Source organism: Coregonus clupeaformis, chromosome 9 (genome assembly GCF_020615455.1).
Source record: "Coregonus clupeaformis isolate EN_2021a chromosome 9, ASM2061545v1, whole genome shotgun sequence".
Classification (NCBI taxonomy): domain Eukaryota; kingdom Metazoa; phylum Chordata; class Actinopteri; order Salmoniformes; family Salmonidae; genus Coregonus; species Coregonus clupeaformis.
Genome location: NC_059200.1, coordinates 42655072 through 42675322, shown reverse-complemented (window position 1 = coordinate 42675322; position 20251 = coordinate 42655072). Strand labels below are relative to the sequence as shown.

The window sequence follows — 20251 nt, the reverse complement described above, 5'->3', positions numbered from 1 at the left end:
ATATAAATAAATAGATAATGCATCACATTTCCCATGATTTCACCTTATTTCTATTCCCCCCGCTCAACGTTAACAGCAACTGTAAATGTATGTTATCATTCAGTAACTTGACATGTTAAACAATCAAATTACAGGTATTTAGACCTAATGAAAGAGAATGCTAGCGTGGAATTGTACGTAATATTATGTCAATTATTTGGTAAAAAGACAATCGTATCAGGCTGCATCAGTCCTAAGAAAAAATATACTATCAACAAATGACCCATCTTCCACCGTGGGAGACAGACTCCCATCTCTTCCACTACTCTGGTTCTGTCTTATATGGATGAGGACATCATCAGAGGACCATACATGATGAGAGCAGATTGAGATGCTCCATTATGCGGTTCCCACTTGATGACCAAGCTGCAAAGTCAGTCAAAATTGTCTACATTGGAAACATTTATGAAAATAAACATTCACTTTTTTGTCTTGATTTAAGGTTAGGGTTAGGTATAAGGTTAGCAGTGAGGTTAAGGTTAGGGCTAGGTTTAAAATCTGATTTTAAGAAGATACATTTTAGAACTTGGCGGGCCTTCTGATTTTGCAACTTGGCCAGACAGATAACTACTGAACTTTGACCTTTGATTGAATGACCTCTCAGACAGTTCCTTGTATCAGCATCATTGGTTTTATGGGCTAACAAGCCAACACTTGATAGTGCAATCTAAACCAAAATATATACTTTCAAATTAAATAGGCAAATTGTAAATAATTGTAGAATAGAAAGTAACTAAAAATAATTGTAAAACAATAATAATACACAACAGGAATGATAACAGTAAATATTAATAATGACAGTCTTACTAACACTGTAAAAGGTTACAGTTTTCAATGTTCTGCTTATGTACAGGTTGTTCTATTGGCTTTGTATCAGTGACTGTACAGTAGGCGTCATTAACAAGATAATCCACCAGGGGGCACGATGACACAATGAAAAGAAAGGGAACTGCAAGGAAAGCAGGGAAAAAGAACACAAGAGAACTCAAAGGCTATGTTTACACAGGCAGCCCAATTCTGATATTGTTTTACTAATTGGTATTTTGACCAATCAGATCAGGTCTGAAAAAGATCTGCTGGTAAAGATCTGATTGGTCAAAAGATGGCTGTGTGTAAACGAAGCCTAAAGTAATCAATATTAGGCTGCATAAAATACAGAAGGAGACATATTTGTGTATAAATAGATGTGTTAATAAATACAGCTATATATAGTCACTGACACAAGTTCTTTCATTAGAAATGTTGACAAGTCCTTAAACAGTATTGTTGGTTCCAGGAGTTACCATGGGGATCCATGGGGCAGGTGAAGTGGGAGGGGCCTTCCCCACTCCCTCTGGCCACACCCCTTCCCATGGTCCTCTGCCCTGATCCAGTCTGTCACCACAGAGAGACATCCAGGAGGTCATCCAAAACATGGACAGAACTATCAAGCGTTTCCTAGGAAACTGTATTATGGTAAAGAAAACTGTACCAGAGAGACTACAGACAGGGCTGACTAACTTCCTAGTTCAATATACTGAAAGTGGAGCACGGCTATGCAAAGTATACTGAACAAAAATGTAAATGCAACATGTAAAGTGTTGGTCCCATTTTTCATGAGCTGAAATAAAAGATCCCAGAAATTTTCCATATGCACAAAAAGCTTATTTCTCTCAAATTTGGTGCACAAATTTGTTTACATCCCTGTTAGTGAGTATTTCTCCTTTGCCAAGATAATCCATCCACCTGACAGGTGTGGCATATCAAGAAGCTGATTAAACAGCATGATCATTACACATCAAACCTTGTGCTGGGGACAATAAAAAGCCACTGTAAAATGTGCAGTTTTGTAACACAACACAATGCCACAGATGTCTCAAGTTTTGAGGGAGCGTGCAATTGGCATGCTGACTGCAGGAATGTGCACCAGAGCTGTTGCCAGAGAATTGAATGTTAATTTCTCTACCATAAGCCCAATGTCGTTTTAGAGAATTTGGCAGTACGTCCAACTGGCCTCAAAACCGCAGACCACATGTATCCACGCCAGCCAATGGTTGGTCTGAGACAAGCCACACGGACAGCTGATGAAACTGTGGGTTTGCACAACCGAATAATTCAGAAACTGTCTCAGGGAAGCTCATCTGCGTGCTCGTCGTCCTCATTAGGGTCTTGACCTGACCGCAGTTCGGCGTCGTAACAGGCTTCATTGGGCAAATGCACACCTTCGATGGCCACTGGCACGCTGGAGAAGTGTGCTCATCACGGATGAATCCCAGTTTAAACTTTACCGGGCAGATGGCAGACAGCGTGTATGGTGTTGTGTGGGCGAGCGGTTTGCTGATGTCAACGTTGCGAACAGAGTGCCCCATGGTGGCGGTGGGGTTATGGTATGGGCAGGCATAAGCTACGGACAATGAACACAATTGCATTTTATCGATGGCAATTTGAATGCACAGAGATCCTGAGGCCCATTGTCGTGCCATTCATCCGCCACCATCACCTCATGTATCAGCATGATAATTCATGGCCCCATGTTGCAAGGATCTGTACACAATTCCTGGAAGCTGAAAATGTCCCAGTTCTTCCATCATCTGCATACTCACCAGACATTGAGCATGTTCGGGATGCTCTGGATCGACGTGTACGAAAGCGTGTTCCAGTTCCCGCCAATATCCAGCAACTTTGCACAGCCATTGAAGAGGAGTGGTACAACATTCCACAGGCCACAATCAACAGCCTGATCAACTCTATGGGAAGGAGATGTGTCACGCTGCATGAGGCAAATGGTGGTCACACCAGCTTTTCTGATCCATGCCCATACCTTTTTTAAGGTATCTGTGACCAACAGATGCATATCTGTATTCCCAGTCATGTGAAATCCATAGATTAGGGCCTCATTTATTTATTTGAATTAACTGATTTCCTTATATGAACTGTAACTCACAAAACCTTTGAAATTGTTGCATGTTGCATTTATATTTTTGTTCAGTGTATGTTTGTGTGTGTCTCTATGGATGTGTGTTCTCTGATGGAAGAGAGGTCTAGCTCTGCCTTTCCTGTATTTCAGCTAACAGATTGTTCCTCTCTCACTACTTTTCTCTGTGACTCATCTCTCACTCCTCCCTGGAACATCCTGTTCTTTGAAGGACGGGTGTCAGTGGTCTGTTGCCATGAGCACAAGGTTCTCATGGCGACCCATCTCCTCCAGCACGGCAGCCAGGCGGCCGAGGTTCCCATCAGGGAAGTGTTGGGCCTCCCACAGGTCCAGAATCACCCCCGTAGGACTGGACTTAGTGGCAAAGTAGTTCAGATACCTGATATATATATATATATATATATATATATATATATATATATATAGAGCGAGAGAGAGAGAGAGAGAGAGAGAGAGAGAGAGAGAGAGAGAGAGAGAGAGAGAGAAAGAAAGAGAAAGAACGAGAGAGAGAGGTTATATGAAGTTTGCATACTCTGCCTGTGCTTTATGGCTATCCAGTGTCATCGTTGAAATGAACAAAAACAAGTTTAAAAGCGGACAGTCAAACATTAAATGGTCAGAAGTGCTTTCATCCAGCTCTAAGCTCTCTGAAGGGGTGGAGTAAGGGGAAGGGGGTAAGATGGAGGGTAAAGTCATCCCTCCTGCTGCTGGTCTAACTCCTACTGCTGTCTGTGATAAGGGAGCCCCTGCTGAGAGATCAACACCCAGTTTATACACATACACACACACACACACGTCACACACACACGTCACACACACACACACAACTGTCAGAGAGGAGGGGGAGAACAGGACGAGAAAAGAGAGAAGAAAAGAGATGCCCAAGCTTCAGTAACACTACACACACACACACACAGATCATACGGTCCTATCCGTAACTTTTGTTGACAATTTCGATACCTTTTGGAAACAAAACATGTTTTATAAGGAGGATGGGATCCACCCAAATCATTATAAGGCTGCGTTGAGACAATGACTTAGCAATGACCCAAGCCCAGCTCAGCTAATCCCTACCATTGTGATGCAGAGTTGTCAAAATGCTTCAGCAAATGTACATTACATCAGGGGTGTCGGTAGTCACAATATAAGTAACCTAATGTATGTCCCTCTTACTGCCACCGCTGATCCTACAGGTATTGTATGCAGTAATCATGTGCCTAAGAACCAGATTTATACTGTTAGCGCTGAGCCAGTGTGTCCCAGAGGAGGCAGCTCACCGTGCACTAACATAAAGAACATGAGTCTACTGCTGCTAAGCTTCCCAGTAAAGCAATAAAAACAAGTAAGCATCCCAGAAGTGCTCAAAATAGCCCACGTTAACATATGAAGCTTAAGAAACAAGGTTCATGAAATCAATAATTTGCTAGTAACAGATGACATTCATATTCTCTGAAACTCACTTAGATAATACCTTTGATGATACAGTGGTAGCAATACAATGTTATAACATTTACAGAAAAGATAGAAATGCCGATGTTGGAGGTTGCCCATCTTAATCTTTTCATTTTATTGGCCAGTCTGAGATATGGCTTTTTCTTTGCAACCCTGCCTAGAAGGTCAGAGTCCCGGAGTCGCCTCTTCACTGTTGACGTTGAGACTGGTGTTTTGTGGGTACTATTTAATGAAGCTGCCAGTTGAGGACCTGTGAGGCGCCTGTTTCTAGACACTCTAATGTATTTGTCCTCTTGCTCAGTTGTGCACTGGGGCCTCCCACTCCTCTTTCTATTCTGGTTAGAGCCAGTTTGCGCTGTTCTGTGAAGGGAGTAGTACACAGCGTTGTACGAGATCTTCAGTTTCTTGGCAATTTCTCAACTAGTCTCAAGAAGGCCAGTTTTATTGCTTCTTTAATCAGCACAACAGTTTTCAGCTGTGCTAACATAATTGCAAAAGGGTTTTCTAATGATCAATTAGTCTTTTAAAATGATGAACTTGGATTAGCAAACACAATGTGCCATTGGAACACAGGACTGATGGTTGCTGATAATGGGCCTCTGTACGCCTATGTAGATATTCCATTAAAAATCTGCCGTTTCAAGCTACAATATCCATTTACAACATTAACAATGTCTACACTGTATTTCGGATCAATTTGATGTTATTTTAATGGACAAAAAAATTGCTTTTCTTTCGAAAACAAGGACATTTCGAAGTGATCCCAAACTTTTGAATGGTAGTGTATGTGATATCACGGGTATGAAAAAATAAAAAATGTATTCACTAACTGTAAGTCGCTCTGGATAAGAGCGTCTGCTAAATGACTAAAATGTACATGTAAAATGATAATAGAGAGGTATACTTTCTGGGTGATTTAAATATTGACTGGCTTTCATCAGGCTGCCCACTCAAGAGAAAGCTTCAAACTGTAACCAGTGCCTGCAACCTGGTTCAGGTTATCAGTCAACCTACCAGGGTGGTTACAAACAGTACAGGAATTAAATCATCAACATGTATTGATCATATCTTTACTAATCCAGCAGAGATTTGTTTGAAAGCAGTCTCCAAATCCATTAGATGTAGTGATCACAATATAGTGGCCATATCTAGGAAAACCAAAGTTCCAAAGGCTGGGCCTAATATAATGTATAAGAGGTCATACAATACGTTTTGTAGTGATTCCTATGTTGTTGATGTAAAGAATATATGTTGGTCCGTGGTGTGTAATGAGGAGCAAACAGACACTGCACTTGACACATTTATGAAATTGCTTATTCCAGTTACTAATAAGCATGCACCCATTAAGAAAATGACTAAAAACGGTTAAATCCCCGTGGATTGATGAGGAATTGAAAAATTGTATGGTTGAGAGGGATGAGGCAAAAGGAATGGCAAATAAGTCTGGCTGCACAACCAATTGGCAAACGTATTGCAAATTGAGAAATCATGTGACTAAACTGAATACAAAAAAGAAGAAACAACACTATGAAACAAGGATAAATAACATAAAGAATGATAGTAAAACGCTTTGGAGCACCTTAAATGAAATTTTGGGAAAAAAGGCAAACTCAGCTCCATCATTCATTGAATCAGATGGCTCATTCATCACAAAACCAACTGATATTGCCAACTACTTTAATCATTTTTTGATTGGCAAGATTAGCAAACTTAGGCATGACATGCCAGCAACAATTGCTGACACTACACATCCAAGTATATCTGACCAAATTATGAAAGACAATCATTTTCATTTTGAATTCCGTAAAGTGAGTGTGGAAGAGGTGAACAAATGATTGTTGTCTATAACAATGACAAGCCACCGGGGTCTGACAACTTGGATGGAAAATTGCTGAGGATAATAGCGGATGATATTGCCACTCCTATTTGCCATATTTTCAATTTAAGCCTACTAGAATGTGCCCCCAGGCTTGGAGGGAAGCAAAAGTCATTCCGCTACCTAAGAATAGTAAAGCCCCTTTTACTGGCTCAAACAGCCGACCAATTAGCCTGTTACCAACCCTTAGTAAACTATTGGAAAAAATTGTGTTTGACCAGATACAATGCTATTTTACTGTAAACAAATTGACAACAGACTTTCAGCATGCTTATAGAAAAGGACATTCAACAAGCACAGCACTTACACAAATGACTGATGATTGGCTGAGAGAAATTGATAAAAAGATTGTGGGGGCTGTTTTGTTAGACTTCAGTGCGACTTTTGACATTATCGATCATAGTCTGCTGCTAGAAAAACGTACGTGTTATGGCTTTACAACCCCTGCTATAATGTGGATAAAGAGTTACTTGTCTAACAGAACACAGAGGGTGTCCTTTAATGGAAGCCTCTCAAACATAATCCAGGTACAATCAGGAATTCCCCAGGGCAGCTGTCTAGGCCCCTTGCTTTTTTCCATCTTTACTAACGACATGCCACTGGCTTTGAGTAATGCCAGTGTGTCTATGTATGCGGATGACTCAACACTATACACATCAGCTACTACAGCAACTGAAATAACTGCAACACTTAACAAAGAGTTGCAGTTAGTTTCGGAATGGGTGGCAAGGAATAAGTTAGTCCTGAATATTTCCAATACTAAAAGCATTGTATATGGGTCAAATCATTCACTAAATCCTAAACCTCAACTACATCTCGTAATGAATAATGTGGAAATTGAGCAAGTTGAGGTGACTAAACTGTTTGGAGTAACCCTGGATTGTAGACTGTCATGGTCAAAGCATATTGATACAACAGTAGCTAAGATGGGGAGAAGTACAGTGGGGAAAAAAAGTATTTAGTCAGCCACCAATTGTGCAAGTTCTCCCACTTAAAAAGATGAGAGAGGCCTGTAATTTTCATCATAGGTACACGTCAACTATGACAGACAAAATGAGAAGAAAAAAATCCAGAAAATCACATTGTAGGATTTTTTATGAATTTTTTTGCAAATTATGGTGGAAAATAAGTATTTGGTCAATAACAAACGTTTCTCAATACTTTGTTATATACCCTTTGTTGGCAATGACACAGGTCAAACGTTTTCTGTAAGTCTTCACAAGGTTTTCACACACTGTTGCTGGTATTTTGGCCCATTCCTCCATGCAGATCTCCTCTAGAGCAGTGATGTTTTGGGGCTGTCGCTGGGCAACACGGACTTTCAACTCCCTCCAAAGATTTTCTATGGGGTTGAGATCTGGAGACTGGCTAGGCCACTCCAGGACCTTGAAATGCTTCTTACGAAGCCACTCCTTCGTTGCCCGGGCGGTGTGTTTGGGATCATTGTCATGCTGAAAGACCTAGCCACGTTTCATCTTCAATGCCCTTGCTGATGGAAGGAGGTTTTCACTCAAAAATCTCACGATACATGGCCCCAGTCATTCTTTCCTTTACACGGATCAGTCGTCCTGGTCCCTTTGCAGAAAAACAGCCCCAAAGCATGATGTTTCCACCCCCATGCTTCACAGTAGGTATGGTGTTCTTTGGATGCAACTCAGCATTCTTTGTCCTCCAAACACGACGAGTTGAGTTTTTACCAAAAAGTTCTATTTTGGTTTCATCTGACCATATGACATTCTCCCAATCCTCTTCTGGATCATCCAAATGCACTCTAGCAAACTTCAGACGGGCCTGGACATGTACTGGCTTAAGCAGGGGGACACGTCTGGCACTGCATGATTTGAGTCCCTGGCGGCGTAGTGTGTTACTGATGGTAGGCTTTGTTACTTTGGTCCCAGCTCTCTGCAGGTCATTCACTAGGTCCCCCTGTGTGGTTCTGGGATTTTTGCTCACCGTTCTTGTGATCATTTTGACCCCACGGGGTGAGATCTTGCGTGGAGCCCCAGATCGAGGGAGATTATCAGTGGTCTTGTTTGTCTTCCATTTCCTAATAATTGCTCCCACAGTTGATTTCTTCAAACCAAGCTGCTTACCTATTGCAGATTCAGTCTTCCCAGCCTGGTGCAGGTCTACAATTTTGTTTCTGGTGTCCTTTGACAGCTCTTTGGTCTTGGCCACAGTGGAGTTTGGAGTGTGACTGTTTGAGGTTGTGGACAGGTGTCTTTTATACTGATAACAAGTTCAAACAGGTGCCATTAATACAGGTAACGAGTGGAGGACAGAGGAGCCTCTTAAATAAGAAGTTACAGGTCTGTGAGAGCCAGAAATCTTGCTTGTTTGTAGGTGACCAAATACTTATTTTCCACCATAATTTGCAAATAAATTCATAAAAATCCTACAATGTGATTTTCTGGAATTTTTTTCCCTCAATTTGTCTGTCATAGTTGACGTGTACCTATGATGAAAATGACAGGCCTCTCTCATCTTTTTAAGTGGGAGAACTTGCACAATTGGTGGCTGACTAAATACTTTTTTTCCCCACTGTATGTCCATAATTAAGCGCTGCTCTGACTTCTTAACAACACTATCATCAAGGCAGGTCCTACAGGACCTAGTTTTGTCGCACTTAGATTACTGTTCAGTAGTGTGGTCAGGTGCCACAAAGAGGGATTTGGGAATATTGCAGTTGGCTCAGAACAGGGCAACACGGCTGGCCCTTAAAAGTACACAGAGAGTTAAGATTGATGACATGCATGTCAGTCTCTCCTGGCTCAGAGTGGAAGAGAGATTGACTTCATCACTGCTTGTTTTTGTGAGAGGTGTCGACGAGCTGAATGTACCGAGCTGTCTGTTTGGAATACTGGCACATAGCCATGCATACCCCACAAATCATGCCACCAGAGGTCTCTTCACAGTCCCCAAGTCCAGAACGGACTATGGGAGGCACATAGTACTACATAGACCCATTCTACACTCTATTCCACATCAGGTAACTGATGCAAGCAGTAGAATCAGATTTAAAAAACAGGTAAAAATACACCTTTTGGAACAGCGGGGACTGTGAAGAGACACACACACAGGCACATACACATACACACATACATATAGACACTCACTCTACACACACGTACACATGGATGTTGTATTGTAAATATGTGATAGTGGAGTAGTGGCCTGAGGGAACACACTAAATGTATTGGGTAAAGTGTTATGAAATATAATGTAATGTAATATTTAAAATTTTATATAACTGCCTTAATGTTGCAGGACCCCAGGAAGAGTAATGGGGATTCTTAATAAATAAAAATAAAAATACAAATCCCATCCTCACCTGTCCAGGTTGAGTTTGTGTGCTAGCATCCTCCAGTCGTTGCCTCGATTCTGTGGTGCGTCCAGGCTGCCACAGAGCTTCTGTCTGATGGAGAGGGGAATGCGGAAGGCATTGGGCCCCACCAGGGTTGTGATGTTACTGGCCGGATCCAGCAGAGACGTATCGATACTCTGGGTGTCCTGGAGGTGGAGAATGGAGATGGCGGAGAGAGACTATTTGAATTGACTGAAAGTATTCTTTGGGAGCTGATTGTTGGAGCTAGTGTTACAAGTTCTCATTCGAATTAGTGCATGTATTCATAAAATTTTTCCAGACAGATAGAAAGGTCTCGACACGCTCAGAGAGAACAGGAGCTACGACTAGCCTCTAGTCAGATAGAAAGGTCTAGACACGCTCAGAGAACAGGAGCTACGACTAGCCTCTAGTCAGATAGAAAGGTCTAGACACGCTCAGAGAGAACAGGAGCTACGACTAGCCTCTAGTCAGATAGAAAGGTCTCGACACGCTCAGAGAGAACAGGACCTACGACTAGCCTCTAGTCAGATAGAAAGGTCTAGACACGCTCAGAGAACAGGAGCTACGACTAGCCTCTAGTCAGATAGAAAGGTCTAGACACGCTCAGAGAACAGGAGCTACGACTAGCCTCTAGTCAGATAGAAAGGTCTAGACACGCTCAGAGAGAACAGGAGCTACGACTAGCCTCTAGTCAGATAGAAAGGTCTAGACACGCTCAGAGAACAGGAGCTACGACTAGCCTCTAGTCAGATAGAAAGGTCTAGACACGCTCAGAGAGAACAGGAGCTACGACTAGCCTCTAGTCAGATAGAAAGGTCTAGACACGCTCAGAGAGAACAGGAGCTACGACTAGCCTCTAGTCAGATAGAAAGGTCTAGACACGCTCAGAGAACAGGAGCTACGACTAGCCTCTAGTCAGATAGAAAGGTCTAGACACGCTCAGAGAACAGGAGCTACGACTAGCCTCTAGTCAGATAGAAAGGTCTAGACACGCTCAGAGAACAGGAGCTACGACCAGCCTCTAGTCAGATAGAAAGGTCTAGACACGCTCAGAGAACAGGAGCTACGACTAGCCTCTAGTCAGATAGAAAGGTCTAGACACGCTCAGAGAACAGGAGCTACGACTAGCCTCTAGTCAGATAGAAAGGTCTCGACACGCTCAGAGAGAACAGGACCTACGACTAGCCTCTAGTCAGATAGAAAGGTCTAGACACGCTCAGAGAACAGGAGCTACGACTAGCCTCTAGTCAGATAGAAAGGTCTAGACACGCTCAGAGAACAGGAACTACGACTAGCCTCTAGTCAGATAGAAAGGTCTAGACACGCTCAGAGAGAACAGGAGCTACGACTAGCCTCTAGTCAGATAGAAAGGTCTAGACACGCTCAGAGAACAGGAGCTACGACTAGCCTCTAGTCAGATAGAAAGGTCTAGACACGCTCAGAGAACAGGAGCTACGACTAGCCTCTAGTCAGATAGAAAGGTCTAGACACGCTCAGAGAGAACAGGAGCTACGACTAGCCTCTAGTCAGATAGAAAGGTCTAGACACGCTCAGAGAACAGGAGCTACGACTAGCCTCTAGTCAGATAGAAAGGTCTAGACACGCTCAAAGAACAGGAGCTACGACTAGCCTCTAGTCAGATAGAAAGGTCTAGACACGCTCAGAGAACAGGAGCTACGACTAGCCTCTAGTCAGATAGAAAGGTCTAGACACGCTCAGAGAGAACAGGAGCTACGACTAGCCTCTAGTCAGATAGAAAGGTCTAGACACGCTCAGAGAACAGGAGCTACGACTAGCCTCTAGTCAGATAGAAAGGTCTAGACACGCTCAAAGAACAGGAGCTACGACTAGCCTCTAGTCAGATAGAAAGGTCTAGACACGCTCAGAGAACAGGAGCTACGACTAGCCTCTAGTCAGATAGAAAGGTCTAGACACGCTCAGAAGAACAGGAGCTACGACTAGCCTCTAGTCAGATAGAAAGGTCTAGACACGCTCAGAGAACAGGAGCTACGACTAGCCTCTAGTCAGATAGAAAGGTCTAGACACGCTCAGAGAACAGGAGCTACGACTAGCCTCTAGTCAGATAGAAAGGTCTAGACACGCTCAGAGAACAGGAGCTACGACTAGCCTCTAGTCAGATAGAAAGGTCTAGACACGCTCAGAGAACAGGAGCTACGACTAGCCTCTAGTCAGATAGAAAGGTCTAGACACGCTCAGAGAACAGGAGCTACGACTAGCCTCTAGTCAGATAGAAAGGTAAGACCAGGGTTAGAGCAAAGCACTCTATCCACTCTTCCCTGTACAATCTCTGTTCCAATTATCTCTTACTCAACCATTCTCTTTGTGAGGGGGTTGTCAGCGTGAGATTGGAGTGATTACTCCCTTAGAGCTGTGCTCTATGTGAAGCTATGAAAAATAAAAAAGTAATAACAGACAAGCTCTCACAGAGAGGGCAGCGAGTGCAGCGGGCTCAAGGCTCACTGTCTGAGTAAAGTAGTTCACTGACAGAAGGCTAAACTCTCACTCAACCCCTGACAACCAGGATGGACAAAGACATGGAAAAAGATAAGAATATATGATATAACACCAGCCTCAACTCAAGTTAGCAGTAAGTCAGTTAGACTAAATCAAGTTAGTCTGATTTGTCTGTGCATGTACGCATGATTCAGCATATACAGTGCCTTCAGAAAGTTTTCACACCCCTTGACTTTTTCCACATTTCGTAGTGTTACAGCCTGAATTTGAAATTAATTCAATTTTGATTTTGTGTCACCGGCCTACACACAATACCCCATAATGTCAAAGTGGAATTAGGCTTTTAGAATGTTTACAAATTAATTACAAATTGAGTCAGTAAGTATTCAACCCCTTTGTTATGGCAAGCCTAAATAAGTTCAGGAGTCAAAATGTGCTTAACAAATCACATAATAAGTTGCATGGACTCACTTTGTGTGCAATAATAGTGTTTAACATGATTTTTGAATGACAACCTCATCTCTGTACCCCACACATACAATTATCTGTAAGGTCCTTCAGTCGAGCAGTGAATTTCAAACACAGATTCTACCACAAAGACCAAGAAGGTTTTCCAATGCCTCGCGAAGAAGGGCATATATTGGTAGATGGTTAAAAATATAATATCCCATTGAGCGTTGTAAAGTTATTCATTACACTTTGGATGGTGTATCAATACACCCAGTAACTACAAAGATACAGGTGTCCTTCCTAATTCAGTTGCCGTAGAGGAAGGAAACCGCTCAGGGATTTCACCATGAGGCCAATGGTGACTTTAAAACAGTTACAGAGTGTAATGGCTGTGATAGGAGAAAACTCCACAATACTAACCTAAATGACATAGTGAAAAGAAGGAAGCCTGTACAGAATAAAAATATTCCAAAATATGTATCCTGTTTGCAATAAGGCACTAAAGTAATTCTGCAAAGAATGTGGCATAGAAATGAACTTTATGTCCTGAATACAAAGCGTAATGTTTGGGGCAAATCCAACACAACATCACTGAGTACCACTCTTCATATTTTTAAACATGGTGGTGGCTGCATCATGTTATGGGTATGCTTGTCAACAGCAAGGACTAGGGTGTTTTTTTAGGATAAAAAGAAACGGAATAGAGCTAAGCACAGGCAAAATCTTAGAAGAAAACCTGGTTCAGTCTGCTTTCCAACAGACACTGGGAGACAATTTCACCTTTCAGCATTAACCTTAAACACAAAGCCAAATATACACTGGAGTTGCTTACCATGACGACATTGAATGTTCCCGAGTGACCTAGTTACAGTTTTGACTTAAATCGGCTTGAAAATCTATGGCAAGACTTGAAAATGGCTGTCTAGCAATGATCAACAACCAACTTGACAGAGCTTGAAGAATTGTTTGAAGAATAATGTGCAAATATTGTACAATCCAGGTGTACAAAGCTCTTAGAGACTTACCCAGAAAGACTCACAGCTGTAATCACTGCCAAAGGTGAGTCTAACATGTTTTGACTCCGGGGGTTGAATACTTATCTAATCAAGATATATTTGTGTTTTATTTGTCATATTGTTTTTACAAATGTTAGAATTTTTCTTCCACTTTAACATTACAAAGTATTTTGTGTAGATCGCTGACAAAAAATGCCAATTAAATCAATTTGAATCGCACTTTGTCTGATATGTTCATTAGTACACTATATGTATGTACTGTATCTGGATACAGTACTATTTCCCTACCTCTGAGAGGGTGGTGTCGAGCTGGAAAATCTGTCCCTCCCCCTCCACCTGTCGAACACACAGCTTACAGGCCAGGTCCACGGTGCTGGGACAGAACCTCTCCAGGGTGAAGGTACAGTGGAGATTCCTCTGGGACCCAGACCACACCTGCTGGAACGACAACTCCTGGGGAGAGGGGGGTTATACTGGCACCAAGGGTGTTTGTGTGTGTCTTTACATTACGTGTGTGTGTGTGTGTGTGTGTGTGTGTGTACCTGGTACTTGGCTAGTAGCTTGCTCTTCCACAGTGTGTGTGGGACATCGTGGATGGACAGTCGCAGGTTGTGGGTGCTGTCCTTGAAGTTGAGGGTCTTTGGTTCGTCCAGGAGTTTCCCTCCCATCTGTTTCTCCATCTGCAGGACCTCCTACAGACACACAGAGACAGACACACCGAGACAGACACACAGAGACAGACACACAGCGACAGAGACACAAGTTGAGATATGACTCTGGAATCAATCACCATCTACTCATTTATCGGAATTCTGTGTTGAAACTTCCTATAAGAAGTGTTTGCTTTCCAAATCAGGCTTTCAACATAATTTCAGCAGGCATTATGTACCAACCATGTAATAACCCATCTATAAACATACACAAAATGTGACATTCACATCTACATTCAACGTGATCATTCTTAATCTCATTACTCATTCCCAAACGTAATAACTGGGTCCTATTCTCCTCCTAAACGTAATAATGAGACCTTATCTTTCTTCACTGAAGGTGGATGGAGGTGATGGGGGGGGGAGGAAAGTGGTGGAGGATGGGGTAGAATAAATACTAAATATGGTTAATATTTGCGAGGGCACGGCATCATTTCTCTAGGAGCAGCTTGGCCGTGGAGATTATATTCAAATGCATGCGCTCATCTTCCCTTGTTACTGCACACAAACACAGCCCCCACTGCTTGCCTGCCTGCCTGCCTCCTTCCCACACTGCATCTGCTGGCTACTTGTACACACCCACACTTACTTTGAGTGAGTCCTGTGTGTCGTCCAGGCAGTAGACTCTAATGTGGTACTCCAGGGCAGGGCAGGTGACGGGGCCGAAGATGGCCAGTTTGAGTCTCTTGGTGGTGGCCGCGCTGCAGGACTGGCCCACCAGGCAGTAGGTCCCTAGGGTCTCTGTCAGGATGTGACATGCCTCCTCATCCATCTGGATGTAACAGGGAGTGGTGAAGTTCTCCTCTCCTACCACCACCACCTCCTAGAGAGAGAGCGAGAATGAGAGAGTGTGTGTGTGTGTGTGTGTGTGTGTGTGTGTGTGTGTGTGTGTGTGTGCTTGTGTGTTTGTATCCGTATGCAAGTGCCTGCCTACATACGTGTGTAAACATATAATGTCTGTAACAATAGACCAACATGTATAAGGTAATAGCATAATGTCCCTCTCCTAGTTGACCACAGTGTCAGCGCTCGAGGGATCATTTCAGAGCATATTCCTGTTTCATTACTGGTGTCTGGGTCTAAGAGGCTCCTGCTGGGATCTTTATCCTGACGCACCTATGAGCAGCACACCGCCTGGCATCCATTCAGCCCATTGTGAGAGACAGATAGACAGAAGAGGAATGACAGTATTTCATAGTGTGTGTGTGCGTGTGTGACGGTATTTTCTATGGAGCCAGGCCGTTTAACAGCAGTATTATAGCTGGTCATTAAGCTCTTTAACTGGTCGTGGGGTTCATTATGAGTGTTCCACACTGGGGGGATAATTACAATATAGAGTGGAAAACTGGGACACACACACAAACACACATAAACACACACACACACACACACACAGCCACTTACAGTGTTTACAGTTTATACCATTGTTTATTCTCCACACAGCCCATCCTAATAGACCTACTACTGTACACATCATTTTATTTCCAAATGATATACTGTCTATACACATCATGTATTTCTATTCTAGATTGTGACACATTCTCACTCTAATGTATCTACTCTGGGTTGTTAATTTGACCTGTTCTGTCGTTTCTTGATTTCTTGTTTGGATTGTTTTATTATTTGTGTATTTGTATTGTATTTGATAGACATTCTACTTCACTGTTGGAGCTAGTAGCATAAGCATTTAGCTGCACCTGCTATAACACCTGCAAACCTGTGTACGCGACCAATAAATGTTGATTTGATTTTGATTTGACACACACGAGCATGTGTGCGTAAACACACACACACACACACACACACACACACACACACACACACACACACACACACACTTACAGGCACAGGAAAGTGATTTATTTACTCAATTCCTCACTCAATTCATCACAGCCAACGTTCTGCCCTTCAGACACACACAAAGGCTTTTCCACCATATTCCATCATCAATCATGGCGTGGTGACAGAGACTTGTGCATAAAGACTCAGTGAGGAGAGACTTACTGAGGCAGAGAGACCACCTGTTACTCATAACACTCTGCTATCTTTATCTACACACACACACACACACACACACACACAAACACACACATACACTTGCACGCACACATGCGCCCATGCACGCGCATGCACCCACCTATTCACCCACCCACAAGACTCCTGCTGTGCTTTCACACACACACACACACACACACACACACACACACACACACACACACACACACACACACACACACACCCTTTCCTCTAACAGCTCCCTGTGCTGGACATATCTAATGAGATATGTTATTCACACTGGATGATGGTAATATCATTCACTACATGGCTCGTCCAACATCTCATTCCAAAATCAGGGGCATTAATATGGAGTTGGTCCCCCCTTTGCTGCTATAACAACATCCACTCTTCTGGAAAGGCTTTCCGCTAGATGTTGGAACATTACTGCGCGGACTTGCTTCGATTCAACCACAAGAGCATTAGTGAGGTTGGGCACTGATGTTGGGCGATTAGGCCTGGCTCGCAGTCGGCATTCCAAGGTGTTTGATGGGGTTGAGGTCAGGGCTCTGTGCAGGCCAGTCATGTTCTTCCACACCGATCTCGACAAACCATTTCTGTATGGACCTCGCTTTGTGCATGGGGGCATTGTCATGCTGAAACAGGAAATGGCCTTTCCCAAACTGTTGCCACAAAGTTGGAAACAGAATTGCTTAGAATGTCATTGTATGCTGTAGAATTAAGATTTCCCTTCACTGGAACTAAGGGGCCTAGCCCGAACCATGAAAAACAGTCCCAGACCATTATTTCTCCTCCACCAAACTTTACAGATGGCACTATGCATTGGGGCAGGTAGAGATCTCCTGGCATCCGCCAAACCCAGATTTGTCCGTCGGACTGCCAGATGATGAAGCATTTGAGAACGCGTTTACACTGCTCCAGAGTCCAATGGAGGCGAGCTATACACCACTCCAGCCGACGCTTGGCATTGCGCATGGTGATCTTAGGCTTGTGTGCGGCTGCTCGGCCATGGAAACCCATTTAATGTAGCTCCAGACTAAAAGTTATTGTGCTGACGTTGCTTACAGATGCAGTTTGGAACTCGGTAGTCAGTGTTGCAACCGAGGACAGACCATTTTTACACGTTACGCGCTTCAGTACTCGGCGGTCCCGTTTTGTGAGCTTGGCTTGTGTGGCCTACTACTTCGCGGCTGAGCCGTTGTTGCTCCTAGACATTCCCACTTCACAATAACAGCACTTACAGTTGACCAGGGCAGCTCTAGCAGGGCAGAAATTTGACAAACTGACTTCTTGGAAAGGTGGCATCCAATTACAGTGCTACGTTGAAAGTCACTGAGTTCTTCAGTAAGGCCATTCTACTACCAATGTTTGTCTATGGAGATTGCATGGCTGTGTGCTCGGTTTTATACATTAATTTGAAGGGGTGTCCACATACTTTGGTATATATAGTTTATTTACCCAGATGCTGAATCTCTCTCACTATGACTGCCTGACTGTCTGACTGCCTCCCTCTCTATTGGGAGAATTAGAAGGGATAGCTACCGTTTTCTGTCATAGCAAACGCAATATATCACCAGTCCTATGTGTGTGGTTGGCCTCAGCTCAGTGAGAAAATAAGCTCATATAAAGCAACTAGCCGTCACCTCATGATATTACCATCCACATAGCTGACAGGCTGAGATATAGTCAATAGTTATTTCTCTGTTTAAATGCTTTCACTCCGCAATCTTGTTTTATTGGCTGCCCAGAGCCAATCCTTCAAAGTCACATTCTGTATGTAGCCCACAATAAGACTGTATATTACAGATTTATTTTATATTCTTCTTGCAACTCTGAAGGTTTCTAAGTATCTGTCAACAGAGCTGACAAAGAGAGTCCAAGGCAAATCTAATAAAGCTTCTCTCAGGACAGGCAGTTCTTCTGTTTTTGATGCAGTAGAACGAACGGCTGAAAAAAGACTCAAACCAGTCTCTCATTACCACATCAAACCCACATTTCTCTCAGAGTCGCTCACAGTCTCTCTCTCCCACACTGACTGCAGAGGGGTCAGGTGGTCAAAATATACAAGGATCTAGTTTCTCTTTCCAACACACAACCCTAAACCCTAAAACCCACTGTTTTCAAAAGTCTAAATCTAGAATTCTAGGAATCTAAGAAATAATACAGGAATCTAGTTTATCCTATCAATAGTTTTCTATACAACCTTCAATTAAAATAAACCCAACTGCTTTCTATAGACATGTATGAAGGGAGGTAGGAATCTAGGAAATAATACAGGAAGCTAGGAAACTAGTGTTCTCCTTCCAACACCCTTCTACACATCACTGAACTAGTCTTCACCCCACTGCTTTCTGTAGGACTATATCTTAGTGAAACTCTGACAGAAACCCACAGACCTTGAGTAGTAGAGTAGGGCTGTATCAGCTCTGATGGGATGAGAGGCCAGAGGCTGTTGCTAAGCAGCTGAAGGATTATAGAGCCAGGCCAGGGCTGTGTATGAGGGGATGGGAGTATCAGTGTGTGAGTTGACAGGCCAGTGATGACCAGGCCAGAGGCTCTGCTCTGACAGCTAGCTGGAATGGAATCATTTCAGTGTTTTACACCAACACTCAAATACATCCCTTCACATGTCAATACTACAGAGCCCCAGTGACTAGTCTATCTGACAGCAAAATGAACAACCAGATGATTTCCGGACAAATTATAAATAATAATTGATAGGTTATTTATTTAGCGTAATAACTACTGACAATTGTATTATATTTCACACATTAGAGTAGAATTCAGCACCCCAAGCTGAGGAGAAAGAAGGCACCTTTCATCTGCAGCACGACTCAACTGCAAGGGAAAGAGTGAGTGTGTAGGAGTGTTGTGGGTAGAGTGTATTATTAAACTGAGAAAGTGTGAGTTTGTGTGTGTTTCAGAGATATTATATGTATGTGATGGTGGAGGTGGAGGTGGTGGGGGTGGTGGTGCTGGTGGTGTTGGTGTTGGTGGTGTTGGTCTTGGTGTTGGTGGTGTTGGTTGTGTTGGTGTTAGTGTTGGTGGTGTTGGTTGTGTTGGTGTTAGTGTTGGTGGTGTTGGTTGTGTTGGTGTTAGTGTTGGTGGTGGTGGTTGTGTTGGTGTTAGTGTTGGTGGTGGTGGTTGTGTTGGTGTTAGTGTTGGTGGTGGTGGTTGTGTTGGTGTTAGTGTTGGTGGTGTTGGTTGTGTTGGTGTTAGTGTTGGTGGTGTTGGTTGTGTTGGTGTTAGTGTTGGTGGTGTTGGTGGTGTTGGTCTTGGTGTTGGTGGTGTTGGTGGTGTTGGTCTTGGTGTTGGTGGTGTTGGTTGTGTTGGTGTTAGTGTTGGTGGTGTTGGTGGTGTTGGTGTTAGTGTTGGTGGTGGTGGTTGTGTTGGTGTTAGTGTTGGTGGTGGTGGTTGTGTTGGTGTTAGTGTTGGTGGTGGTGGTTGTGTTGGTGTTAGTGTTGGTGGTGGTGGTTGTGTTGGTGTTAGTGTTGGTGGTGGTGGTTGTGTTGGTGTTAGTGTTGGTGGTGTTGGTTGTGTTGGTGTTAGTGTTGGTGGTGGTGGTTGTGTTGGTGTTAGTGTTGGTGGTGGTGGTTGTGTTGGTGTTAGTGTTGGTGGTGGTGGTTGTGTTGGTGTTAGTGTTGGTGGTGGTGGTTGTGTTGGTGTTAGTGTTGGTGGTGTTGGTTGTGTTGGTGTTAGTGTTGGTGGTGTTGGTTGTGTTGGTGTTAGTGTTGGTGGTGTTGGTTGTGTTGGTGTTAGTGTTGGTGGTGGTGGTTGTGTTGGTGTTAGTGTTGGTGGTGGTGGTTGTGTTGGTGTTAGTGTTGGTGGTGGTGGTTGTGTTGGTGTTAGTGTTGGTGGTGGTGGTTGTGTTGGTGTTAGTGTTGGTGGTGGTGGTTGTGTTGGTGTTAGTGTTGGTGGTGGTGGTTGTGTTGGTGTTAGTGTTGGTGGTGGTGGTTG

General features: G+C 43.3%; 1 protein-coding gene across 3 annotated transcripts in view; it reads right to left on the bottom strand.

The window, feature by feature from the left end:
- Positions 1-2959: 2959 nt before the first annotated feature.
- LOC121573843 (netrin receptor UNC5C-like) overlaps positions 2960-20251 on the bottom strand; it is a 230145-nt gene continuing 212853 nt past the window's right edge. For all 3 annotated transcript variants that reach the window (XM_041886178.2, XM_041886180.2, XM_041886181.2), the window contains 5 exons: positions 14868-15101; positions 14111-14260; positions 13857-14021; positions 9613-9791; positions 2960-3332 (listed from right to left, as the gene is read on the bottom strand). In XM_041886178.2, the coding sequence (XP_041742112.1) occupies positions 3173-3332; positions 9613-9791; positions 13857-14021; positions 14111-14260; positions 14868-15101 (888 nt within the window). In that variant the 3' untranslated portion in view covers positions 2960-3172. The remainder of the gene's footprint in view (positions 3333-9612; positions 9792-13856; positions 14022-14110; positions 14261-14867; positions 15102-20251) is intronic.